This window comes from Ips typographus, linkage group LG6, assembly GCF_016097725.1.
Source record: "Ips typographus isolate SLU linkage group LG6, UJ_Ityp_2.0, whole genome shotgun sequence".
In the NCBI taxonomy this organism is placed as follows: Eukaryota; Metazoa; Arthropoda; class Insecta; order Coleoptera; family Curculionidae; genus Ips; species Ips typographus.
Window position 1 is genome coordinate 8,918,644 of NC_138427.1, and position 24,765 is coordinate 8,943,408.

Below are 24,765 nucleotides of genomic sequence, written 5' to 3' on the forward strand. Positions count from 1 at the left end.
TAATCTATGAATTAACAGTTCATTTTTTTACCATAAGCGTAGTTTTTGAACTCATTTTAATTAAATTTGAAGGAATAAAATTTCATTTGAGGAAATACACTTGACAATAGGGCATATAAAAAAAAGTGAAAAATGTCATATGTCTCAATCCATAATATGTCAATTTATCTGTCAAAACATTTTAAAGTTGTGGCTGCCTTAAAAAAATGGCGTAAAGATTTTTGTTTAGGAAATTATAAATAATTCCAGGGTGTGGCTAGTTAAACTAAACAAATAAATAAACAAGGAAGTAATGTGGTAAGAGGTGACCTATTTATTCCAGTCGAAATCGGGCTCCGCAGACATCAAAAGATTCGAGTATTCAACTTTGAAGGAAACAACACTGGGACCCTGCAGCTATTTTTATGACTAATTTCTTATTTAAAAAAGTTGGTAATTGTTGAAGATGAATGAGAAGACCGTAAGCTTTCAACCATATCCAATGTTGATGTAGAAAATGTCGAGGCTAGCTGATTATTTTGTTATTGTTGGATATGATTACCAAAAAGAAAGTAAGTATTCGAAACAGGTAAATGTGTATGTTTTTAGTTAAAATGTTTCATATTGTTTATATAAGTGCATATAGACATCAGAGGGTTGCATGTATAATAACTACATTACTTTGTTATGTGTAATGTCAGGAAAATGAGATCACATACCATATTTGTACTTTAACCTGGTCAAGATTAGAAAGCAAGCTCAAACACATATACATTTTTGTCATTTTTAAGGTGTTATCTACTACTGAAGTTTATAATGTTCTTTTTTAACTGATTATTTCAGAAACAGAATGAAAATTATGAATACTTTCTAAGGGTCAATTGTATAGGTTCAGTTTAACTTTAATCTGCAGTTCTCAAACTATCATTAACATCTTGTAGTTAAACTTCAAATTGTCATTAACTATAACCTAGACAAACCCTAGCCCTTAAGTAACCAGTCACTTATATTTTAAACTGTATACTGTATTTTATACCTACATCAACAATATTAGTAAAGTGTATGTTAATTATGTAATTTTGTAATAAAATAATTTGAAAAATCACACAATTACATATTGTGATAAAATTGTGTAAGTTTTTTTACTTTCCAAATTAATGAAATATTTTAGAATACTGAAATTATTGTTGTATTTTTTTGTATATAAAGTTAGTGGGTAATATGAATAACAATTATTTGTATTGTTAGTAGCCCACAAAACCAACTATTGTTTGTCAGGCTGATGGTTTTACTGGCAGTAACACAATAAACTATAGCTAAAAGCCTTATATGAAATAACTCTTTCCAATTAGTTGGTTCAACTTATACTATTTCATATTTCAAACTATAAAAACCTTTTAAGTTTATCTGACCTGTTGCAAACCATAATTGTTATGTTTAAATGTTGCTATACTCACTAACAGACATGTCAAAAAATGTATTTTTGGTCTTATTTTCTATGCTGAGGGAATCATAAAAGAGCCAGAATTAAAGATATCTAGCTAGTAGCTAGTAGGTATTTCATCATTTTTGTCCAATACTTAAAACTATTTACTTACTTACTACATCCAAATGATAATTCAAATATTGTTAAAATATAGACAACATAAGGTTTATCGTTTTGTAGGAAGTGGTAGAATCCTACAAAGGTTTCCTGAAAAGGATTGGCCTGATACACCTTTTATTGATGGAATAGAATGGGTAGGTTTGAGTAAATATTTGTTCCTTTTCATGTTAGTTTAGTGACTTTATCGCAGTTCTGTGAACCTCAAGGATGGACTCTCTCTACAGAAAGACAGGAACCAAGATTCTTTGTGTCTGTTCTTACAGACGTAGACGCAAATCGGCATTACTGCGCTTGTCTTTGTTTTAATGAAACTGTTGCCATTACACCTAGTAAACCTGTAGATGAGGTAGCATTTTTTATTTTTGGGTTTTTGTTTGGTTATAACAAGTTTTACAGGAAGAAGATCCTGTTGATGGGGAAACTGCTCTCTTAAAACCAATAATACCTTCTATATCGCACAGTAGTATAATGTATGCTCCTAAATGTCTAGTTTTAGTGTCTAGACTGGACTATATTGAAACCTTTCGTGTAAGAATTTAACTTAATTTTTATGTTCTGGATTATTTGAAATGTGTTCTAATTGTAGAACTGCCTTGGAATAATTTATTGTGTATACATAGAAAATACACCAGTTCCACTGGAAACTTTGGTAGGCAATATTTTGGGGTGTATTCAAGTACCTCCTCCTGGAGGCCCACAGGTTAGATTCAGGTATTTTTTACTTCATTTATTAAATATGTGGTTGTAAACGTTGTTTTATTTAACATTGCAGCATTGGTGCCGGTGATAGACAAGCGCTGCAACCTCCTTTATCTCCGTCGCTTCCAGTCACTCACAGTTCAGTTAATTTACTTTTCCAACAACTTGGAATTCGAAACGTCCTCACTCTATTCTGTGCCATAATGACGGAACATAAAATACTCTTTCATTCAAAAAGCTATAATAGGTAAATTACATTTGTGTTTGAGTTTACCAACTGTTTTATTATAAATTGGTTGTGAAATAGGTTAACTGAAGCATGTAGGGCTTTGACAGCACTAATGTACCCCTTTAGATACACACATGTGTATATACCACTTTTGCCAGCTCCTCTAGTAGAAGTGCTTTCAACCCCAACGCCGTTTATAATGGGAGTGCATTCTTCTTTAAAATCTGAAGTGGCTGAACAAGTAAGACAAGAAAACTCCCTTTTACTGTGGATGGGAAAATTAAAGTTCATTCTAGATGGATGTCATAGTGGCAGACTTGGACGGAGGTTCAATTCTGATTCCAGACGGTATTTCAGTTCCTCTGATTTCTGAGCCTTTGTTGACTCAGGTACAGGAAGCATTGAGCTTGATATTGCAACCGGAACTGTGCTGTGCTGATCACGCTTTTCCACCTTTGGCGCTTCGTTCCCCGCAACCTGTTATGTTGGACAAGGAGATTAGAGCAGTGTTTATGAGAACATTCGCCCAGTTGTTACAAGGGTAAGTCTTGATGTGGTTTTATTATTAATTCATTGTATTTATTGTGGATTCTTAGTTATCGGAGTTGTTTGACTTTGATTCGGATTCATCCAAAGCCGGTGATAACATTTCACAAGGCAGCATTTTTAGGTTTGTGTTTAAAATTATTTTTACGCTTTCAGGCTAGATTGTTTTCTGTGTATTGCAGGTGAAAGAAATTTACGAGACTGTGATTTTACTACGAGAGTGTTAGACTGTATGTTCTTTACTAGTTTTGTATCCGAAAGGGGGCCTCCTTGGAGGCCTTGCGATGTTTGGGACGAGCTTTACAGCAATTTAAATGATCTGCTTAAGAAGGAATTACAGGTGTGTAAACTATTCACATTACAGAAATAGCTTATATCAACAAACTTTTATAATCAGGATCCTAGGCTAGTATTAGTTCATATCCAGGAACTCGCAACTCAATTGTACACCAATGAAATTCCAAATCCTCAGTCGTACGCTCAAAAGGTACATATAAATGTGTTTAGTATTTTGGGTTAATTCAGATTGAGTTTGGTTTCAGATTCCAGTTCCACCTGAAGGTGCTTTTGCTCGCATACATCAGCCTGCACTGCCCCACATTAATGAGAATCTTGTGGAGGCTATCATTAGCGAAGGATTGTCCAAGAACGACCTCAAAACCAGGTTAGTGTTTTGTATTTCCTGTACTTTCAACTGATATATTGGAAACAAAAACGTTTTTGTTAATATGAGTGTTGGCTCAATCATTAGCAGTGTTATTTGTTAATTTCTAGTGACGAACTTAGTTGGTAAGTTGAATGTGCTTGTGTAGGCACTGGTGCATCAGCTTTTGTTTAGTCACCTGATTTGCTGCTCTATTATTGATTGTTGTTTACTGATAATCTACAATCTACTAAAGGTTTTTAGTATTCTTTATCAACGTTAAAATAGAAGATTGGTTAGTAGTTTTGAACGCAGTATAAAGTATGTATACACGTTGAGATGCAGCTTTTGAATGTTTGTAAGATAACCAAACTTTTTTTTTATGATGCGTTCTATTTGGTTTTGTTACCATATGGAAATTTATACGTTGAAAAGACCGGCCTCTCTAATTGCCCAGTATAGTCTTCTCGAACATGAAGTTGGGTTTAAAAACATTAAATCTGACTGAAGTGAGTGTGGCTGTTAATGGTTTTGGAAAACTTGTTAAGATACATTTTACTGAAAATAACATTTTAAAGATGTTCATTCAGTAGAAAGAAATTCCAGACTGTAGATTTTTTTTCCTGTGACATATTCACTAGCACGTAATTTGATAAATTTAATAAAAAACTGTAATAATTAGTGCTCGGCGAACACTTTTGACGCTGAAGTATAATTGAACTGTGTAAATACCGTGTAATAGAAGCATGGAATTTTAAATACTTAAAAGGATGTATGGTATAATAATTGACAATTTGGCTAGGTTGTCGTCTCTCAGACCCATCCAACCAAGGATAGTCCCTATGGGACCGCACATATCAAACTTGAAAGACAACAAAAACATTGTCAGCAATTCAGCCCGCAGATTAGAGGTAATATACACATTTTTAGTGTTTAGTAAGGTTAACAAAGGTATTTTCGCCTGCAGGTTTTGCGGAACTGTGTTAATTGCATCTTTGAAAATAAAATCTCGGACGCTAGAAAAACTTTTCCAGCTGTATTGAGAGCGTTACAGTCCAAACAGGCTCGATTGGCTTTGTGTAACGAGCTATCACAGCAAGTTAGCGGAACTAAAGCTATGCTAGAAGGTAGATTTCTATTGTTTTTAATTGTTTTGAGGTTTTTATGTTTGTTATCGGGATTTAGACCAGCAATTTGACTTGGTGGTGCGATTGATGAATTGCGCCCTTCAGGATGATAGTTCAATGGATGAACACGGGGTAGCTTACGCTTTGTTGCCCTTAGCCACCATTTTCTGTAGGAAGTTATGTACGGGTATCATTCAGTTTGCGTATACTTGCATTCAGGAACACCTTGTGTGGCAAAATCAACAGTTTTGGGAGGCTGCTTTCTATCAAGTGGGTTTTCGCGTTAGTAGTAAATATTCTAGGGTTAATTTTTTGGTGTATTAGGATGTGCAAAAGGAACTAAAAGCTCTTTATGCATCGAGGGTGGACAATTTCATCCCGAATGACAGATTAAGTCCACTTTCTCCTAGAGACAAGGAATTGAATTGGCACAGACGGTCGATGCTTCGGATGCAGGAGGCTTCCGCTTTAGAAATTGCGGCCGAACAAATGAGGTTCTATTTACTTTCTTCCTTTAGTTCCTACCAAGAGCTTTAATTTGGTGTAGGATTTGGAACTCCATTGACCCGGAAAAACAACGAGAGCTCATCACATGCGAAGAGAACACGATGTACAGTCAGGCAATTCACTACGCCAATAGAATGGTTTACTTGCTGATCCCTTTGGATATTGGAAACAAGGCCAGTAAACAGGAAGCCTACGACGACGAGAGGGCTAGCAATAGTATAGCTAACAGGTACATTTTCTCCTTAATCCTCTTGGAAAAAGTTATGGTTTGATTTCTTAGAATGTAGCTTCGTTTTGCATCGTTTTAGCTTTGTTTACAGTGTTGCAGAAAGCGACAGCGCAGACGCCGAATCTGGTTTTGAAGATCAGGATCCCAGTGAGACTGGCAGTGCTGTTATCAGGATCGTTTCCAGGTTTATTGATCGCGTTTGTAATGAAGGTAATTAGACAAAAATAATATCACTGTTAACAGTTAACAAACTGGTTGTTTAAAAATACATCTATTATGCATCGGATGTATTTCAGGTGGTGTAACCAGAGAACACATAAGAAACCTACACCAAATGATACCGGGAGTAGTACATATGCACATTGAAACCCTTGAAGGGGTTTACAGGTTGTCTGATAATTCGTTTTAATTTTATGGGTAGCATTTTAAAATTTGTTGTATGTAGGGAATCTAAGAGACGTCCTCCTATACAAAAACCCAAAATTCTCACCCCCAATCTTCTACTTGGAGAGGAAATCATAATGGAAGGTTTACGGGTTTATCTTCTTCCAGACGGAAGGTACTTTATTATATCTAAACCTAAATAAGGCAATTAACTAGTTTTGATTGTATCAATAGAGAGGAAAGCATTCCAGGATTGTTGGGTGTGCCTCCTTTACTGCCGGCTGAAGGAGCAATTTTTCTTACAAATTACCGCATCATATTCAAAGGAATTCCTTGTGATTCTTTTGGTGTGTTAGATGGTCATAACTGTTTAAAACATTTTGAGTAATTGTGTTTTCTTTAGCGTGTGAGCAAATAGTAGTTCGTTCATTTCCTGTTACGTCCTTAACCAAAGAGAAAAAAGTAGCGGTCCAGTACTTGGCACATTTGGACCAATGGCTTCAGGAAGGTTTACAGTTAAGATCATGTACTTTTCAGCTAATGAAACTAGCTTTCGACGAGGAAGTCACTGCAGAACACATTGACAATCTGCGCAAATTGATCCATAAAATCAGACACCCGCCAAATTTCTGGCACTACTTTGCCTTTGCTGGTAGTGACTACATTTCAGCTAAAATTATACTAGTTTACACAGAATGTTGTAGGTCAAGTTACTGTCACAGAAACACCATTACACAAGAACAAGGAGAAGCACGCCACCCTCAAAGGCTTCGCTAAGAAAACTCTCCTTAAGACGGCAAGAAAGGCAGGCTTTAAGCCGAAATCGTCTTCCAAAAGGCAAAAATACGTACTGTCCAATGTGACGATTAATAACTCGCACAAGTATTTGACTTCACCGGGTAGAATGAGCTTGCCCTTGGAGGATTTCGGTAACGAGGATGACATTTCCATGGATGATTTTGAGAATAGTCATATACCGGCCACTCCTACTCCTACGGACGCTAAAACATTAGAACGTATGATTGAGAGAAGTTATGTACGAGATTGGCAACGGTAACTTTGTTTACATTTTTCTACATCCAGAAAGTTTTATTTTTGAATTTATTGCGTAGGCTAGGAATTTGTAACAATACCGCACCACTCGACGCCAAAGGCCCACAGGATCAATTCCGATTAACTTCGGTCAATTCAACGTATTCAATGTGCCGAAGGTATTCCTTTTAAAATTGTTTATACTTAAAATTATTATAATATTTCTTCAGTTATCCAGCCTTGCTAGTGGTACCGTCTACAGTAACAGATGAAAGTATCAGACGGTTTTGTAGGTGCTCTAGACAGGGACGTATTCCCACAATCACTTGGCGACATCCAAGAACGAAAGCGTTACTTTTGAGAGGCGCTGGACACCATGGTAGGATTAGTTACTGGTACTTAGTTACTGGTTTTGATTAGTTGTTTACTAAAGGTAAAAGTGTAATGGGGATGCTAAAAAGCCATCCAGCACCTAACGCCTCTACTGAAACAACCTCTTCCAATGAACAAGAGAAATACTTGTCAGCTTTAGTGGGTGCTACGCCAGTGTTTTCCCATCGACCTGGTTGGGGCATGTCAGACAGTTCCTTAAGTATTGATTCCCTGCTTTTAGCAGCTGAAGATCCTTTAGCTTGTGCCACTTTAACACCCGATGTGGCCAGGAGGTCGAACGCTTTCAATAAAGCTATTGGAACCTTAGGGTAGCTTTCATTTTAATAACCTTTACGTCTTAGTATTTAAAATCGTTTTGAACAGGGTGTTTCCGCGACATTCTGGTGGTAAGGGTCCTAAAAATTTTGGCCGTTGGGGCTCCCTGAAGGATCGCAGGCAGTCCTCGCAAGGTTCTTTAGGACAAACACCCCAGGCTAGAGCCACAATGAGGCACTCAGCTGATATCGACAATGCCGCTGACAGTGTTCACACGTTGCAAAGAGCTGCTTTGTATATTTTAGGCGAGAAAGCTCAAATGAAAGGGATCAGGATGGAGTCCGCGCCGAAAACTGATTTTATCCCTGTTGATTATTATGATGTCAGGCATACTAAAGCAGCTTTTAAGAAGTTGATGCGTGCTTGCATTCCCAGTTCTCAAAATCAAAATGTTGAACCTGAGCACAGTTTTCATAAGTGAGTTATTTTTTCTGCTCTTTTGTCTTAAATAAAAAGGGTTTTTCTTAGATTAATAGAAAACTCTGAGTGGTTGCAACAAATTCAAAACATCATGCAACTCTCTGGCGCTGTGGTGGATTTGCTAGACCTTCAAGGCTCCAGCGTTGCCATATGTCTGGAAGAAGGTTGGGACATAACTGCGCAGGTTTCGTCAGTGGCTCAGCTTTGTCTAGATCCTCATTACCGTACCATTGAAGGTTTCCGGGTCTTGGTAGAGAAAGAGTGGATAGGTTTTGGACACAGATTTAGCCATCGGTTAGTTTTCAGTTGTTTTATTAATTTTGTGTGCTGACCTAATTGACTCTAGGAGTAATTTGAACGCAAACTCACAAGCGAGCGGCTTTGCTCCTACATTCCTGCAGTTTCTGGATGCAGTCCACCAAATCCAGAAGCAATACCCCCTGGCGTTTGAGTTCAACGACTTCTATCTGCGGTTTTTGGCATTCCATAGCGTGTCCTGTCGGTTCAGGACGTTTTTGTTTGATTGTGAAGCTGAGAGAGTTGAATCCGGAGTAGCTGCAATTGAGGATAAACGTGGGTCTTTGACTTCTCATCATAAAACCGTCGATACTACTTCAGACGACGAAAATATCTATCCTGGTGATAGTTATTTGGTAAAGGTAATACAGGTTTAGTTACTGATTGTTATCTTAAAGGTGGAAGATTGTGCGGGACGTATCAAGGGACAAACTTGGGCCAGAGCGTTTTCGATTATGTGGAAAAGCAGCACGCTAGGAATCCATTGTTTTTTAATTTTATGTATACACCCGACTTTGAGCATCCAGTGCTAAGGCCACAAAGCCATCTGCCGTGTTTAGAGGTAGATTTTGTAGGTCATTTACCTGATAGTTTGTTAAACATGAGTTTGGTTTAGCTTTGGAACTACTATCTTGACGAGAATCTTCACAATGGTCCTAGTTATGATCCGGAAGTAATCCAAATGGATACTCAACAAGAAGAGGAAGCCGAAGCTGCGGATGGCTCTAGTAAATCATCCAGGAAAATAGTCGCTTTAGGGTAAGATATCTTATTCAGAAATTAGATTTAAATTTTCTTTCTAAATTAGTTTAGTTAAATTAAAATGTGAATGTAGCTTACTGATATTTTTTTACAATTAGATACGACTGCATTGATAAAGTAGTACCAGACGCCTTCAGTCATTTGCTGGAAGACATCCATAAATTGGAAACTGAACTGGGACATTTACCACAGAAATGGAAAGTCCTTTGGGATAAGTTAGATCTACCAATGACAGATTCTTTAACCGTAAGAGTTTTTTTTTCTAACAATTTTCAACACTTTAAAGAGCTCTTAAGCGAGTCTAGTGGAGTGTTTATTAATATACTGTGTCATTTTTAAATATGTTAATCGTTTTCAGCGACACGCTTCATTTAGTACAGCCCTAGTCAGATCACATGGTCGTCTGGTACATAAACGTTCCACCCTTGAGATTTTAATGCGAGGTAATCAAATTACAACATAAATGGAGGTTTAACTAGAAGTTTTTTACTTTGATGTAGGCAAAATGGTCGGCGCGGCTGAAACCTCTCTGATGTACTCTCATCCCCATCGTTTTGAGAGACACAACTTTACCACTCCAACGCATTGCGATTCTTGTTCCAATCTGTTATGGGGACCTGTCAAAGTAAGTATTAGTATACAAGGAGTGTCCCAATAAAAATATATTCATGTGACTATTCATTCATTCATAGACGGGTATGCGATGCATGGACTGTGGCTATAGCTGTCACGAAAAATGCCACGAAGGGGTGCCCAACAATTGCACCAAATACAAAACAATCTCAGACGCGTCCGCCACACAAACTATGCAAGTCAGTGGCGGCGATAATGGATCGGTTAGCTCGGGCAGCGCTCGTCAAACTTCTAGTCAACAGTATTACGAACAGTTCTCGTCAAACGTGGCAGAGAACCGAACTCACGAAGGGTATCTATACAAGCGTGGAGCTCTTCTCAAGGGTTGGAAACAGCGCTGGTTTGTGCTAGATTCCATTAAGCACCAGCTGCGTTATTACGACGCTATGGAAGACTCCCACTGTAAAGGATATATTGGTCTGTGTGCAAGCTTTATTTTTACTGTCATTTTACTAAGTTACTGTTTGTAGATTTGGCCGAAGTTATGTCAGTGAGTTCGGCTAGTCCGGCTCCAGGAGCTCCCAAAAAGACCGACGACAAATCATTCTTTGATGTAAGTGTCCTTAATTTCCAAGTTAATGATAACTGATCATGTAATTGTTTTTAGTTACGCACAAGCAGACGAACGTACAACTTTTGCGCGTGCGATTCAGCTTCCGCGCAAGAATGGATCGAAAAAATTCAGGCTTGTTTGCAATAAAAACACTGATAATACTCCAATTGAACCCAAAGAATCTTAGGTAATAGTTAGCTAAAAGAATGTTTATTTTTATTATTCTATGTTTATAGGAATTTTTCTTATCGCCTTGGGAAGCTATCAAAACCTTCCTAATCGATTTTCTTTTGCCATTCCTAGAGTAAAAAACTCTTCTTCATAACCGTTAAAACAACTAGTCTGACTAGTAAAACAAATTTTTCAAATTGTTTATTTAACGTTGAAAGTTGTTTCCTTAAAAAGCACAGACCGCTGTATAAGTTATAAAGCTTTATTTTTTAGCTGTTTGTATAATGTATTTGATGTACGGCACAAATTACTATTACGTTTATCATTTAGGTTTTTTTGTATTATAGTTAAATTTTATATTTTTTTATCTATCAGTTGTATTAAAGCAAAACGAAAAACGCTCAAAGTAAACGTTGTTATGTCTATAATGTGTCTGTTTTTTTTATTATGTTGTACAGGTAATAGTGAAGACTTTCATATACGTGCCGACCCCGTTCTAATGCATTTATCACGAGCACTGTAGAACCACAGACAGACATATTGTCGACCAATTCTCCCACATTCCATCAACACTTCTCCTGAGAATCCCATTCCCTACTTTCAAGAATTAATGCCCAGGTAAGTCCAATTTCTGCCGTCACTTCTTAAAGCTGTACAAAATAATAATGCGATAAAAAAATCAATCTATAATGTAGAAAAAAATAGAGGTAAATAACAAATCAATCTGGAATGCTTAACAATCAATATCAACAATTAAGGCACGTTTTACATAAGCTTACAGAAAATATTTTTATAACTTTGTTGTTCAATAGTAAACTACGTTGAACTTATTACTAGAACACCAGTCAAAAGCGTTCTTAAACATCTTTTCCCAAGGACTTTTTTGATAATGGATCCAGTCACGTGGCATATAAGGCCACTGGAACGGCTGCGCACAACGTTCAGGATGAGGCATTAACGCTAAATGACGTCCATTAGACGAACACACTCCTACAATTATTTTAGTTGCTATGAATTTATTAAACATAAATGTAAATTTCAATACCAGCTAATCCTTCAACACTTCCATTAGGATTTAATGGGTACATTTCAGTAGGTTGACCATTATCATCCACATACCTCAGAGCTACCAAACCCTCTTTTACCAACTTTTTGTAGATTGTGTTGTCTTTAAACGCAAATCTTCCCTCACCATGAGCCACCTGAATAACATTAAATTAAGGCAAACTGCAGGATGGGAGTATAGTCAAAATAAGTACCCAAACACCAAAAGCAGATCCTTCCATTCCTTGAAGCATTACCGCTTTGGATTTTTCGATTCGAACCGTACTCCACCTGCATTCAAACCGTTCCGATTTGTTGTGTTCTAATGTGATATCAGGAACTGCAAATTCCTCGTTCAAAGACGACCCTACCCAACCGATTAGAGCCATCAGCTGACAGCCGTTACACACTCCTAAACTGAACGTATCCGGCCGGTTATAAAACCTTGTAAACTGTTCCTTGACTTTGTCGTGGAAGAGTATACTGGCCGCCCACCCTTTAGCCGAACCCAAAACATCTAATTTTTATAAAAAAACAAATTACAACAACGTAATCCAGGCCTTTGGGAGCAACAAACCTGCATAACTAAATCCTCCAGGGAATATAACTCCACGGAAGCGATCTAAAGTGGCGCTGCCGGTAAGCAAATCTTGCATTGTGATGTCCCACACTTTGAAACCCACACGCACTAAAGCAGCTGCCATTTCTCTGTCACTATTTATTCCTAAAAATCCATGAAGTGTTCAGATTTTTAAATGCACACAATATCCCATAAACACTCGATTTCTTTGAGTACAACAGGGCTTACCTTCTTCCCTAATAACAGCCACAGGAATTTTCTCTTCCTTCAGTACGTTTTCAAAGTCCGGATCGAAGGTAAGCATGTATTTGGGGCCGGTCCTGTCAGACAACGACAAGTACTCTGAGTCAGCGCACTCTTTGATAGTCTGACGCAGTTCCAGCTGGTAACTGGTCTCTTCCCACATGCGCATTAGTGACAGAACCGAACTTTCAAGAGATGCGTTGTTCACGCCCACAGTAACTTTCGATTTGATGCCGTAACCCACACTTTTTCCTATTTCAAACACTGGCACATGGTAACCCTAAAAAAATTGAGATTTTCAAGTCAGATTATATAATTATTATAATCAGTAAAAAACAAATAAAGAAGTAGCTCCGTTTTAAGCAGCATCAAGTCATCTGACACATTTAACAACTTATTTTATTACTACAGGAACAAAAATGTTAACTTTATAATTTAAATACTCTGGCTATATGAGATTTTTTAATTAAAAACAATCAACATACTTGAAATACAGACAGGCAATGTTCAAGATCCTTTTCCAACACTTCCAATACCCAACCAGCCTCCTCCGAAAACAAAATCGGAATAGCTTTACCTTGTCGGTGTGTAACGTGGACGTCTAATCCACTGATTCCGGCAAATGCCATTTCCAATAAGGTCACTGTAACACTCCTTCATAAGTTTTGTATTTTACCCAAAGAGGGGGAGAAACCTAACCAACTAAGCCACCATCGCTAACGTCGTGTCCGGCTAAAATTGCACCATCTTTAATCAGTTCTTGAGTGGCAGCAAATGCGTTTTTCAAGTCTTTAGCCGAGTGTAAATCGGGTGAGTCGCTGCCCAACTGATTGAAACATTGTGCTAAAGCTGAACCGCCCAAACGATTTGCGTCGTGAGACAAATCGACGAAGAGTAGAACGCCACGTTTACCCATTGAAGGAGCTTTTAAGTCAGGAGTAACCACCTGTGTAACACCATTAATTACTAAGCTTAAGCTAAAGAAGAGACCAGACAACTATATACTTTTCTAATATCTGGACAGGGCGCGTAAGTAGAAACAACTAAAGTTCCTGGAGCTTTAACAGTATCCTGCCCTACTCGAGCAGCCATACTCAAAGAATCTTTGCCTCCATCAACGGCAATACCCAATTCAGACATGAGACTGCACATCGCCTTACAGGCATCGTAAAGTGCGGCTCCCTCTCCAGGTAGTTTGGCCGCCCACATCCAATTCCCACTACACTTCACGTCTTTTAAGTCGCTGATGCCAGCAAATACTAAATTACTGTAAAATCAACTGGCCTAATAAAAAACTTCAAGTTTTTGGGGCTTAAAAATCTACCTGATGGCTTCCACCACTGACATTCTAGCTCCAGCTGCCACGTTTACAAGTCCTTTAATTGGCTGCTCTCCAATAGATGATGCAATTCCTTCCTACATAGGTTTAGTTTAATCAATAAGTTTAGGACATTTTTTAGTCTTACATAGCCGAAGTGTGATATGGCAGTAACCGCAACGTCAGCTAAAGGTGTGTGTAATGGACCTACGCATTGTTGTTGAGCTACTAAACCAGTAACGCATCTACAAGTAATTCATCAAGTACAATTTGTTTAGGTAATAAATTGTTGAGGTGGTTTACCTGTCAACTTTGTTGGTAAGATATCTTTTACTAGCAATAGCAGGCAATCGTAGCACTTTTTCCAAACAGCGGTAAATCGAAGCGGCTGGTGGGAGTTTCAAATTTTCAAGAACCGGTTTTTGCCGGTTTAACTTGAATACTTTTCGTGGCATTTTTCCTAAAACGTGCTCCAGTTTCAAGTTGAACGGCACCTGAGATTTGATTTCATCAACTGCCAGTTCTACTGAACCGGACCCTGTTACTTCGCCAACCACATTAATTGGGCACCTAAATACCCATTAAAACAAACGTTGACACAAAGTTGCTTTTTTACATTACCGTTCTCGCTTGCAGATCGTTTTAAGGACTTCCAAGTCCTCTTTCTTACAAAGTAAAGCATTGTTTTCCTGGTATTCAGCTCCCCAGAGTTCCAGCAAGTTTATAGTAGGGTCGCCCAACTCGAAGCGGTTAGCGTATATAACACCACCCTCAGGCTCCACCAGCTCTTTTAGCACATTTCCATTTCCTCCTGCTCCCTGATCGTGGATGCTTATAATAGGGTTCTTCTTGCCTAGTTCCAAACATGCCCTTACAACCCTGTTTAATTTGTTTTCCATTTCAGCGTCGCCTGTAATAAATCGATATAGCAGCCGCCAGGATGACTTTTACAAAAAAATCAACCTCTTTGAACTGCATTGAAGTCCAACTCTTCCTTATTATCACCCTGAACTTCTACAGAACTGGCCGCCCCACCTCCAACTCCAATTCTATAAACTGGCCCTCCGATTTTCACAATTTGATGTCCAACTTTAGGAGGTAATTTCTGAGTCATGTCAGCCTCCATGCTGCCAATACCTCCGCTGAACATTATAGGCTTTATCCATTCCCTTTTTTAAACAGTGTCAATCAATACTCAATTAAAACCTGAAAACTTTATTTTACCGTCGGCCATTACCATCATTCAGTCCAAACGACCTAACAAAACCGCTGATTAACGGCTCTCCAAACTTATTTCCATAGTCTGAGGCTCCGTTACTAGCTTCAATAAGCACCTCTAAGGGAGGGGCAAAATTCGAAGGGTACTGCAAAGACTCGTTCTCCCATGGCAGTTTGTAATCCGGGATAAGTAAGTTGCCTGTTAATGTCCCAGTTCGCTGATAGTTCACCTCAAGCTCATACAATACATACCAACAGAATAACCGGCGGTACCAGCAATGCAGTACCCACCTCTACCTACACTTTGCACGTCTCGTATACGACCCCCAGTTCCGGTGGTAGCTCCACTAAATGGGGCCACACCGGTGGGAAAATTGTGGGTTTCGGCGGTAAAAATAAGATGAGATTCTGACGGGACTTGACGTAGTTCACTCACTGAACCTGCTGATGCCGGTCTTAGACTTCGGTGAATGTAACCTCGGATTGCGCTTTAAGAAAAAAAAAAACAAAATTTATTAGTTAATATTGACAGAAAGACATATAAATGAGTATGCTACTCTGCACAAACATGTATGGTAGTTTGATAAAAACTTGTGAACAGCAATACAATATTAATTCATAAATATAACAAGAGAAACTAAGAAAAAGGTAATGTTAAATTTTTAAGGCAACACAAACTATTAATACTTGGTTTGACAGGTTGGTAAAGAAAGGCTTATCACATGTACTGGTATATTATTTTGTATCCTAAATACTTTCTTAATTAACATTATTGCTAAGTAGTATCTTGTATAAAAATTGGTTGCAAACAAATTAATTATAGAATTCACTGTTGGCGCTTCAGTAAATTCATAAAAGTTCAGAACTAAGAATGAGTAAAATGAAAAAAGAAACTGCAAATAACAAAGTTATTGTTAATTTTTGGTAGGTATAACAATTTATACCAGAATCTTAAATAAATGGGTATGGGCAAATTTTCTTAAAATAATATGCAATGCAACTCTCATTTTGAAACTATAAATTGATCTCTTCATTTTGTTGAATTCCTTTAACTAAAATTCACATTTTTCTTTATGAAATACTCAATTATCACCTATAAGTACTTGGCAAATATGATTAAAAAAACACTTAAGACAACAAACAATTGGTCATAAACTTAGCAAACCTGCAAACAATAAATTATGAAGTCTGAAGGTTACTAATGTGCTAATACTACCATTGTTCCAAGATTCAGTAAGACATACTTCAAAGTGTTGTAAGGTTTTATTACAATCTGCAAATAGAATAAACAGTTGATGTTTTTATTTTTAAAACAAATTTTATTAACCAGCTTCCACTTGATTTTAATTCAGAGTTAACTCTAAAACTTACATTTATGTAATAAAAGACATATTACTCAATTGCATTAAACTACATTACAGTGCAACCTAATTTTAAAAAAGCTTACCTGCTATTATCACTGAATTGAATTACATTATTAGGATTACTGTAGTTCTGGGTATCCATAATTAAATCAATCAAAGATTCTTCATGTTCTTCCCCATCAATTATCAACTTTCCTTTAAAAAACCAGTGCCGACTATGCTCACTATTTGACTGAGCTAAATCAAAACACTCTATATTGGTTGGATTCCTCTTCAAAACATTTTTAAACAAATTAGTGTAATACTCTAGGTCTGCTTCATCAAAAGCCAGTCCCAATTCTCTGTCAATTTCTTTTAGGGCTTCTGCACCTTTTTTCAACACATCCACCTCTCTAATGTTCTCTTTCTTGATTAATTTTTCATTAAAACTGGTTTTTGGGACATTTTCTGGAATGTACAGACACTCAGTCATGCGATCAAATAATAAGCCTGCCAGTTTGGCCTCTAATTCTTTAGTAATTTTAGTTGAGGGCTTAAACTTTATCAAATATCTTCTAGAAGTTTCCAGTCTTACCACTTGTGACAACCCCAAGTTTTTGCAAATCGAGACAGCATTTGTGGAATTGGCGGTGGAAAAATTAAATCTAGGACCCACTTCAATAAGGAGTTGATCAATTATTGGTTTGAGATGCTGGTTTTGCAGTAAACTGGTTGGAGTTAAAGAATCTTGCAGAACCCATTTAAGAGTTCTAAGCTCTATCTGATTCAAAGCTTTAACAACTTCAACATGATAACAAAGCTCAGTGTCTATGGCTACTACAGCACTGCATACTGTTTGGAGCCGTTGCAAAATGTCTTGAGCTTTTGCAGGCGTATTGCCTGGGTACTTGTAAAACCGAATGATTGAATTCACAGACATTATTTCTCCCTTGACTATCACTAACTAAATTCAACCACTACTTGACTTTCTAGGAACACTACTGAACGAAACTGAAAGCTCTGAAAAGAAAATTACGGTATAGTACCAGTAAACAAGCGTAAATACAATATTAAAAAGTTCAAATCTGTTAGGCCACAAAGGTTATCACTTACCCAATGTTATTATAACATAATTTACGCGATATGGGGAGAATTTCATTAATTTTACTGAAGCAAACAAAGTGGTTGTCGTAATGTTTAAAATTTGATGTGGCAATTTAAATTGAAAAACATAAGTTTTAAATCAGAAATAGAAAAAAACACATTATAAATTTAAACAAAAAACAGGCAGCCGAAAAAATGAGGTTAAGAAATTTTGACGTCAGATAAAATGAGAGTGTCTAGGATACCGTTACCGTTGAGGTTTTTTAATTACGGGTGGTTAAAATAAAAAAGTTTTCTTTAAAAAGTTTTTGCTGTCTCTCTCAAATCTCAAGTAAATAGAAAGAGAAAGGAAATGGTACAAATACAAAATGCCTTAGTTGACTTTAATTTGATATCAGACAGATTGATTGACATTTAACGACTACTGTCACTGAACGTCACGTTTGAAAAAAGTTTAAAATACAAACATTGGCGCCTGACCATACACAGTACAAATTTAATTTTCTTCAAATAAATAGCACCATGGCAAATCTAACTCCTGCTGTACCAAACCCGGAAGAAAACACAACAAAAGAACTGTCTCCTGTAGAATTTCAGCAAATGCTAACCACCTGGTTTCAAGAAAAAGGTCTAATCCAAGATGTCAAGTCCTATCTGAAGGTGCAGATGATAAGTGTTTTAAAAAATACCGGTATAGGAGAAAACATTCGAAAATGTGCTTCCCGAGTTTACACTTTATCTCAGCAAGCCTTACATTTAGTTGTGGGAGAGTATCTGTTGTATCATCATTGTAATTTTGCCTTGTCAGTGTTCAGTTCTGAGGTAAACTTAGCAAACATTTTGCCCCAGTCCAGATTGTTCCAAAACGAGACCCACGACATCCAGGATAGGTTCGATAAAGAAAATCTTGTTCACATATTAGAGTTATTGGGAATAACCAGACACAATCCCTCAAGTGCCAAAATAGTTCATGAATACTACAACAAAAGTAGAAACTCTCTGTTAAACTGTTTACTGAGTATCATTTCCACAGAAACAGTAAATGAGTTAGAATTCCAAATTGGACAAGACGAAATTGAGGATGAGTTTTTGAGAAATGTACACCAAGCTCTGCAAAGCTACAATCTTCCTAGCAAATTGAAAATACAGCTGTTCAACACTATAAAAGTGTGTTATGACCTGAAAAACCGATCATATGAAAATCAAATTTTCCAGCTAATCAGCAAATTTAGAGCGGAATTAAAAACGCGAGAAAAAAAACTGTACAGCAACTATAAAAAAAGAAAACACCTGGAGAAGAAAACTGCAAAGCTCAAGGAGGAAAATCTAGCTTTAAAAAAGTCTACTGATGCTGAACAGCAAGTTTGTAAAACCATGGAACCCACTGTGCAATGTATGTTAAATCACTGCAGTGTGGAGTGTACAAATGCCAAACAAACTTGTGAAAGCTACAAAAATAAAATTGAGGAGCTCAACAAGGTGAATAGCAGACAAAATGTGGAAATTGAAAGACTTAATTCAAAGTATAAGGAGTTACTAAATGAGTTTGATGGTTACCTGAATAAAATTAATGTAATTAACTCCAGGCTAAACTTGAATGATGTTATTCATGAAGATTCAGCTGATAAAGGATCAAATACAAGTTTAAGTTTAGAATCTGTAAGTGAGGAGGTTTTATGGCAGGCCAGGCAGAAGTTAAGGCTGTTAGAAGAGGAAAGTCAGAAGTTAGATGTAAGAATTAACAGTTTTGTAATAAAATAGCATATGGAATATTGTTTTATTCTTCTAGCAGGTACCCAAAGAGTAAAAAATAATTCAAGCTTAATTATGCAATCAGCAAAATGTTCAGGATGATTAAAAAACAAATCTTTTAATCATTTTATGAGAAAAAACATTGTAATTTTACATCTTTTACTCTCCAACTCTACTTTTCTACACCTCATAAACCTTGAATAACTATAATCATAGGAGCAAGGTGACTTAAAAGATTAAAGTGTTATTTTAATATAAAATTTATTATCATATTGGATCCTACTCATAAATACGAAAATATATATCTGTGTACAAATTTCCTTCTAGGCACAACCAGACTTTAAAACTATTAAATGAAAATAAAATACAGGTAAAAATAACATATTAGAGACTATTGAGTCTTGAGTTTGACTGGGTTTGCTAAAAACGTTTGGATTCCCGTCAAACGGAAGTTCTGACAGAACTAAACATGTATTCTAACATTAAAAATTACAACAACAGTTGAATGTTTTTAAACAACTTAATCATGAACTAATATATCTGTTTTTCTAAACAATATTATTTGGTAAAAACTTGTTTTTAAATAACTACATTTTAACTGATTTACAAAGCGGTTAACTGTAAGGATAAAAGGCGGACAGAATAACATCACAAACACATTAAAAAAGTTTAAAAAATTAAAATTAGGGCTTGTAATATAAAAACAACAAACTAATTTAGCGCCTTTTATCTCTGGCAGTTATGTTGTTGAAAGCTAGTAAAAAATTGTTATAAACTATATGTAATATACAACTGGAAAACTTAACAGAAATAAATTTGAGATTACGGATTGCTTACCAAACTGAAGTTTTCTTTATATTGTCGTTAAACAAAGTCACAACAGTAAAACAGGACAAATTAAACATTACACGCACACACACGCTGAGCGCCTCCTTAAATATTTTATTGTAAACACATTAAAAAATATTAAGTCTTACCTGCTTAAAAAGTAACTTTATACGTAACAATTTGGTAAGAATCCAGTCTGGTAGTCATATAATAGTCTTATATCAACGGTTACCTTGTTGTCCAAATGATTTAATAGCCGCTCTAGGCGAATTCGGTCCCGTTACTCTCAACCAAGAAGGTCGCAATGTAGGAAGACATTTATCTGGACTTTCTCGTTCCGGTGATAACTTACTACCGGGATTTGGCCAACTAAAATTATCATTTATTTCAAAGTAAATTACTGGTAACCGAAACCCTAAATTATTTAATGAGACTTACCCTGCTCGTTCAGATTCCTTGTAGAGGCTGATGGAGTGATGCCATTTATACACTTGCGGATACTTTAGCAAGTCAATATCACATTCCGCATACTGTAAGGCGTTAAATACTGCACAGTCTGTTTTAGTGGGAAAAATTCTAGGAATTAAATTACAAAGTCAATAATTTTACTGTTAAGTTACTCTAAAAAAAATTCAAGAATTACCCTTCTAAAAATACTTCAACTTTCGGAGGTTCTGCGTCACTAAACTCCTCGGAATCTGAACATTCTGGACTAATTGTCTCCCTGGGTGAACTAGCGGGTGTGTAAAATTCATCGTCCGAATCGGATTTTGAGCTGTCGCTACTTAGACTAAATCCTAAATCTCCATTGGCGCCCATCAAATGGTCCCCAAAGTCCACATCGTCACCGAAGTAAAGCTTTTTTGACACTTGTTGTATATTGGAATTTCGGTGTTTGCTGCAACACTTACATCAATAACATCCTCACACAAATTGATATATCATTACTTGTTGGAATGTTTTTTTAAGCTATTGCTTCGGGATAGGTTATTTCTTTTTGGTTTACGAAAGTGGAAAACGCAATTACAGACTGTGAATGTTTGCCAAGCCTCCGCAGTATATTCTTCTTCGATCGAATCATCGTTACTGCTTTCCAACCCGGCTTTGATTCTGGATAACAAGCAAACCACCTAAACAACCGTGCTCATGTAGTAAAACACATTTGATAATAAAGTAAAGCGATGCTTGCCTGTTTCCTGTACATTGTGGGTTTACTAACAACATCTTTGCAATTAGTACCCTCGTCGTCAGAAGAAAAATAGTCAGACCGCTTTACTAAGCTTTCTAACACCGATTCAAGTTTGTTGATTAAAAAAGAATTCTCAGTCGATTGGCAGTGTTTGTAGTTGTCACGTAACTTTTTGGCTACTAGATAAGCCAGTCTAAAAGTTTACACTACCTTAATCTGCAGTGCAAAAATGAAAAAAACAAACCTTGAGTGGACTTTTTGAAAGTTCACCCCTTCAGAAAACCTTTCGTCGCTCATATAACTGTTTATAAGCAACTCGAGTAATTTAATGTCAGTTTCTAAGACCTTTAACGTGCTGTCGTATTCTCTTTCGCCGCATCTTAGTATTGTGGATACACTGGTAAAGATGCGGTTTGCAAATACCTACAAGAACCCACAGTTTATTATTTGTGAGTTCAGTTAAAGGCAGAGTTCTACTTCAAGTTCCTCCAAAAGTGCACATTATTTACTAGTTTAAAATACAAGTGTGTATTTGTATATCATACATGCTTCAGGAACAAATAATCAAGGTCTACTGGGAAAACTACTTAAAGATGTTCTCTAACGACTATTTTTAATGCCCTGAATTGCAAATTATGATAAGAACTAAAAAAAAAAACAGAAAATTCCAATAAAGTTACAACCCAAAAATTTTCAGAATAAAACCGTAAGCCAGTAGCCATTAAGTGTATAAACCTCCTAAAAACATTTTAAAACTGCTAGAGCTATGTAAGAAGGTATTAAAACTTCTATTTTTTCAATCAGTCAGAGAGACTAACCTAACCATTGTGTCCATGCATCTCAAATTACCCAACAGCAAAGCCATCCCACAAAATCAACCAAAAACCATCAATAAAAAATACAAGATTGAAAGAAAATATAATTTTTGTTTTGCTGCTGCATACCTGACATGCTTTGTCGACATAAACCAATGGTCGGCAAGTGTGCTTCGAGTCAAACGGACTTTTCCACTCGTTAAAGAAACCCGGACTCGAATCTTGAATGGTGCACGCTGAAAAAGCATTGCAAAGGCTGGTGATTGGGCTTACCATGGTCTCTTGCTTAGTGATAAGCGGTGACGCAACCTCCGCGAAAGGCCGCCGTAAAGCGTTTTCTTTGTCTTTGAGATGTTTCTCCAACAAAGCCAGGCCTTCCTCCGACGCTATGTCAATGAAAGAATCCAAAAAGTCCCAGTACTCTTTCCAGTTGGTGTTGTAGCTGTTTGCCAATCGTTTTCCTATTCTTTCGAGTCCCTTTTCTGGGTCTTTCAGTCTGAGTGAGCTTAAATTATCTGTAAATGCTCTTTTTCCGTTTGGCGAGTTAAAGCTTAAGGAACGCGGTGGGGTTTTCCAAACCCTTCGAAAAGATTCAGCTTCTTTTTTATCCATTGGACCAGCATAAGCGTGAATTTCTAGGCGAGGACTCAGTGGATCTTGGTTTAATACCTAACACAAAGCAACCAACTGGTCAGAATAAAACGCAAATTAAGAAATATATTAAATCTTACAGGGGGGCTTGTTGGAGAAAAAGGTTCACCAATCAAAGGAGGTAGAGTTTTGTCTTCAGTTCTCAATACAGGAACATAGTAATTATCACATAAGAGTTGTTGAATTCTTTGTTTTACAGAAGCAGGTGTTTTACTATCAGCTCTCTCACATATTACCTTTAAAAACCCACTATTGCAACACCAGGAACATAGAAATTTAACATACTTACATCTTCAGCCAACTTATTGTATTTATTCCTTTTGAACTTGTCACATTCAGGATAGGACAGCAACACCTCCACTACTTTATCTGCACCCCATTTAGCAGCAATATGCAGGGGCGTATCGTTAAAACCTTTATTAGGCGTATTAAGATATAAATCCAGCAACATTTTACACCTCTGCTCAGCATTACACTGATTGTCATCTCCATAAAGTTTCTTTACAAACTCAGGATTACTGATAGTTTGCAGGATATAGTCTGTGATTTCTGCATTTTTAATTTTAGCAGCTACATGTAAAGCATTTAATCTGGCTCCTTCCTAAGTAGAAAAATTACACAATGGCTAGAGATTAGATTAACAAAATGAAGAAAAACAAAAGTAAAAAAATATATAATTTCAAATTATCTTTAGTATTGAAATATCATGCTTAATCACACACTTTAATTTTGGGAATTTGTTTTTTACCTAAGCCATACCTAAGGGTTGGTTTTACCCAAAGTTTGATCTAGTTAAGGGTTTGTTTAAACAGTTTTTATTTAACTGATTTTTGAGCCTTTGCTGCAAGAAAAGACTGTTTTGCAAAAGATAACACTGTACTACATAGTATTGCCCCAATAAGTCTCTCTCTAGTTAAGTCCCAATAAATCTATCTGTTTATCATAAAACATTTGATATATTGACAAACTTCTTAGCCTTTTTTGTTAAAAATTACAATAGAAAGACCACAATCCCTGCTTTGTAGAATAATACCTAGTTCTGTTTTAAATTCCAATAAGTGTGAAGCAGTTTAAAATATAATGAGAATTATCATATTCATAAAAAAAAGGATATTACATACCTGCAGAATAGAAGGAGTATCACCACTGCTTACTAGAAACCTAGGATTATAGTCAATAAACTCCTGAACCTGGCTTAAACATCCAGTTTCAATTTTATTCCTAAAGTCTGTGAGCTCCTGCGGTCTAGGCGTCCTGAAAGGGCTAGCCTTCTCACCTACTGCACCAGCACTACATGTCTCTTTCTTTTCAATTCCATCATTACTATCCAAAGAAAAAATGCCATTGGGCAACTCAAACCCATTTATGGAAAAGTCCACAGCCTCATGATAGAACTGAAACGCTTTGAATCTGGACTTTTTATGTTTTTTAGCCAGTTTTAGGGCAGACTCCTTGTCTTCGAACACATTAGTTTCTCCATTATTAGTCTCATTGGGTATGTGCACCCCATAATAGATGGGAGGCGCTTTAAAGCTGTTGTCGTAGGTGGGTGAGTTGTTCAATTGGGACCCACCATCTGGATCCATGGGCAAATGCCTCAATTTCGTTTCAACTACGTTCTGTTTTTATAGGTTTATCAACTGTAAACACGGGTATGCGACGTAATGTTGTGCAACAGCCCCTAGAAGGAGAGCCAAACTTGCAGGTGGGAAACTAGACCGAAAGCGGAAGCCCTCAACTATTCGAAAATTGAGTTTTTTCGCTCATTTATTTGGACAAAACCCCTGAATATTTACAATTTTCCACGTTAACTGTACCAAAAAATGAAACTTTTAATTTTGACAGGCGACAGACGGTCTTCTGTCATTTGGTTGCGTCTGCGTCAATTGTTTAACATTCCATCGAAGTATTAATTGGGTATATTTTAATTAATTAGAACTATAAAATATAATAGCAGAAGCATATTTGTAATTTAGTGATTTGTAATTAACGAGCTTTGTAACTATCTCATGATAGTTAAGTTTGTTAGATAAAAAGAATTCTAAAAATGAATGAAAATACACCTTCTTGTTATATTCGGAAAATAATATGGCATTAATAGCATGAACCAAAAGAGAATTTTTCAATGAATGAATATTTTTTAATAAAAGAAGGT

The 24,765-nt window shown here is 36.6% G+C and overlaps 4 protein-coding genes across 7 annotated transcripts; 2 read left to right on the forward strand and 2 right to left on the reverse strand.

Moving 5' to 3' along the window:
* The first annotated feature begins 168 nt into the window (after positions 1 to 168).
* Sbf (SET domain binding factor) lies at positions 169 to 10,953 on the forward strand. Of its 2 annotated transcripts, none has more exons than XM_081982752.1 (37): positions 169 to 551; positions 1,646 to 1,719; positions 1,776 to 1,931; positions 1,982 to 2,113; positions 2,172 to 2,296; positions 2,358 to 2,531; positions 2,592 to 2,754; positions 2,810 to 3,054; positions 3,110 to 3,183; positions 3,242 to 3,399; positions 3,457 to 3,546; positions 3,602 to 3,723; positions 4,505 to 4,613; positions 4,670 to 4,829; positions 4,888 to 5,099; positions 5,154 to 5,323; positions 5,377 to 5,565; positions 5,657 to 5,775; positions 5,862 to 5,952; positions 6,011 to 6,124; positions 6,184 to 6,296; positions 6,353 to 6,601; positions 6,654 to 7,002; positions 7,062 to 7,160; positions 7,212 to 7,360; positions 7,415 to 7,682; positions 7,738 to 8,106; positions 8,158 to 8,403; positions 8,456 to 8,748; positions 8,805 to 8,968; positions 9,023 to 9,165; positions 9,267 to 9,414; positions 9,527 to 9,611; positions 9,669 to 9,793; positions 9,861 to 10,218; positions 10,272 to 10,354; positions 10,409 to 10,953. In XM_081982752.1, the coding sequence occupies exons 1-37, from the start codon at positions 497 to 499 to the stop codon at positions 10,499 to 10,501; spliced, it is 6,066 nt and encodes a 2,021-aa protein (XP_081838878.1). In that variant the 5' UTR covers positions 169 to 496; the 3' UTR covers positions 10,502 to 10,953. The 2 variants fall into 2 exon arrangements, with proteins under 2 accessions (XP_081838878.1, XP_081838879.1); XM_081982753.1 differs by having other exon boundaries at positions 537 to 551; positions 1,762 to 1,931.
* A 244-nt stretch (positions 10,954 to 11,197) lies between these two features.
* Pfas (phosphoribosylformylglycinamidine synthase) lies at positions 11,198 to 17,534 on the reverse strand. Of its 2 annotated transcripts, none has more exons than XM_081982755.1 (17): positions 17,385 to 17,534; positions 16,376 to 17,282; positions 15,181 to 15,416; positions 14,935 to 15,127; positions 14,674 to 14,879; positions 14,332 to 14,620; positions 14,014 to 14,280; positions 13,859 to 13,955; positions 13,717 to 13,808; positions 13,398 to 13,659; positions 13,092 to 13,338; positions 12,878 to 13,035; positions 12,378 to 12,672; positions 12,147 to 12,293; positions 11,785 to 12,086; positions 11,571 to 11,727; positions 11,198 to 11,515 (listed from the first exon to the last, which is right to left on the reverse strand). In XM_081982755.1, exons 2-17 carry the CDS (start codon positions 17,209 to 17,211, stop codon positions 11,331 to 11,333), a joined length of 3,969 nt encoding a protein of 1,322 aa, XP_081838881.1. In that variant the 5' UTR covers positions 17,212 to 17,282; positions 17,385 to 17,534; the 3' UTR covers positions 11,198 to 11,330. The 2 variants fall into 2 exon arrangements, with proteins under 2 accessions (XP_081838881.1, XP_081838880.1); XM_081982754.1 differs by having other exon boundaries at positions 16,376 to 17,291; positions 17,385 to 17,525.
* A 159-nt stretch (positions 17,535 to 17,693) lies between these two features.
* Positions 17,694 to 19,145, forward strand: LOC145731135 (uncharacterized). Its single transcript, XM_081982758.1, has one exon. It carries the CDS (start codon positions 17,898 to 17,900, stop codon positions 19,134 to 19,136), a length of 1,239 nt encoding a protein of 412 aa, XP_081838884.1. The 5' UTR covers positions 17,694 to 17,897; the 3' UTR covers positions 19,137 to 19,145.
* A 226-nt stretch (positions 19,146 to 19,371) lies between these two features.
* On the reverse strand, positions 19,372 to 24,472 carry Ankle2 (ankyrin repeat and LEM domain-containing protein 2). Of its 2 annotated transcripts, none has more exons than XM_081982756.1 (10): positions 23,732 to 24,472; positions 22,900 to 23,211; positions 22,691 to 22,846; positions 22,089 to 22,628; positions 21,389 to 21,567; positions 21,145 to 21,337; positions 20,904 to 21,085; positions 20,599 to 20,853; positions 20,394 to 20,531; positions 19,372 to 20,324 (listed from the first exon to the last, which is right to left on the reverse strand). In XM_081982756.1, the coding sequence occupies exons 1-10, from the start codon at positions 24,194 to 24,196 to the stop codon at positions 20,177 to 20,179; spliced, it is 2,568 nt and encodes an 855-aa protein (XP_081838882.1). In that variant the 5' UTR covers positions 24,197 to 24,472; the 3' UTR covers positions 19,372 to 20,176. The 2 variants fall into 2 exon arrangements, with proteins under 2 accessions (XP_081838882.1, XP_081838883.1); XM_081982757.1 differs by having other exon boundaries at positions 22,233 to 22,628; positions 23,732 to 24,471.
* Between the last annotated feature and the right edge of the window lie 293 nt (positions 24,473 to 24,765).

Excerpts from the sequence above, each read along its gene's own strand:
- Sbf (XM_081982752.1), top strand. The coding sequence starts at position 497 with ATGTCGAGGCTAGCTGATTATTTTGTTATTGTTGGATATGATTACCAA. Across the intron at positions 552-1,645 it reads ATATGATTACCAAAAAGAAA|GAAGTGGTAGAATCCTACAA; the intron begins GTAAGTATTCGA and ends ATCGTTTTGTAG. Across the intron at positions 7,683-7,737 it reads AAAGCTATTGGAACCTTAGG|GGTGTTTCCGCGACATTCTG; the intron begins GTAGCTTTCATT and ends CGTTTTGAACAG.
- Pfas (XM_081982755.1), bottom strand. The coding sequence starts at position 17,211 with ATGTCTGTGAATTCAATCATTCGGTTTTACAAGTACCCAGGCAATACG. Across the intron at positions 13,339-13,397 it reads CCTGTCCAGATATTAGAAAA|GTGGTTACTCCTGACTTAAA; the intron begins GTATATAGTTGT and ends GGTGTTACACAG. Across the intron at positions 11,728-11,784 it reads GATCTGCTTTTGGTGTTTGG|GTGGCTCATGGTGAGGGAAG; the intron begins GTACTTATTTTG and ends AATGTTATTCAG.
- LOC145731135 (XM_081982758.1), top strand. The coding sequence starts at position 17,898 with ATGGCAAATCTAACTCCTGCTGTACCAAACCCGGAAGAAAACACAACA.
- Ankle2 (XM_081982756.1), bottom strand. The coding sequence starts at position 24,196 with ATGGATCCAGATGGTGGGTCCCAATTGAACAACTCACCCACCTACGAC. Across the intron at positions 22,847-22,899 it reads ACAATAAGTTGGCTGAAGAT|GTAATATGTGAGAGAGCTGA; the intron begins GTAAGTATGTTA and ends GGGTTTTTAAAG. Across the intron at positions 21,086-21,144 it reads CCACAATGTACAGGAAACAG|GTGGTTTGCTTGTTATCCAG; the intron begins GCAAGCATCGCT and ends ACGGTTGTTTAG.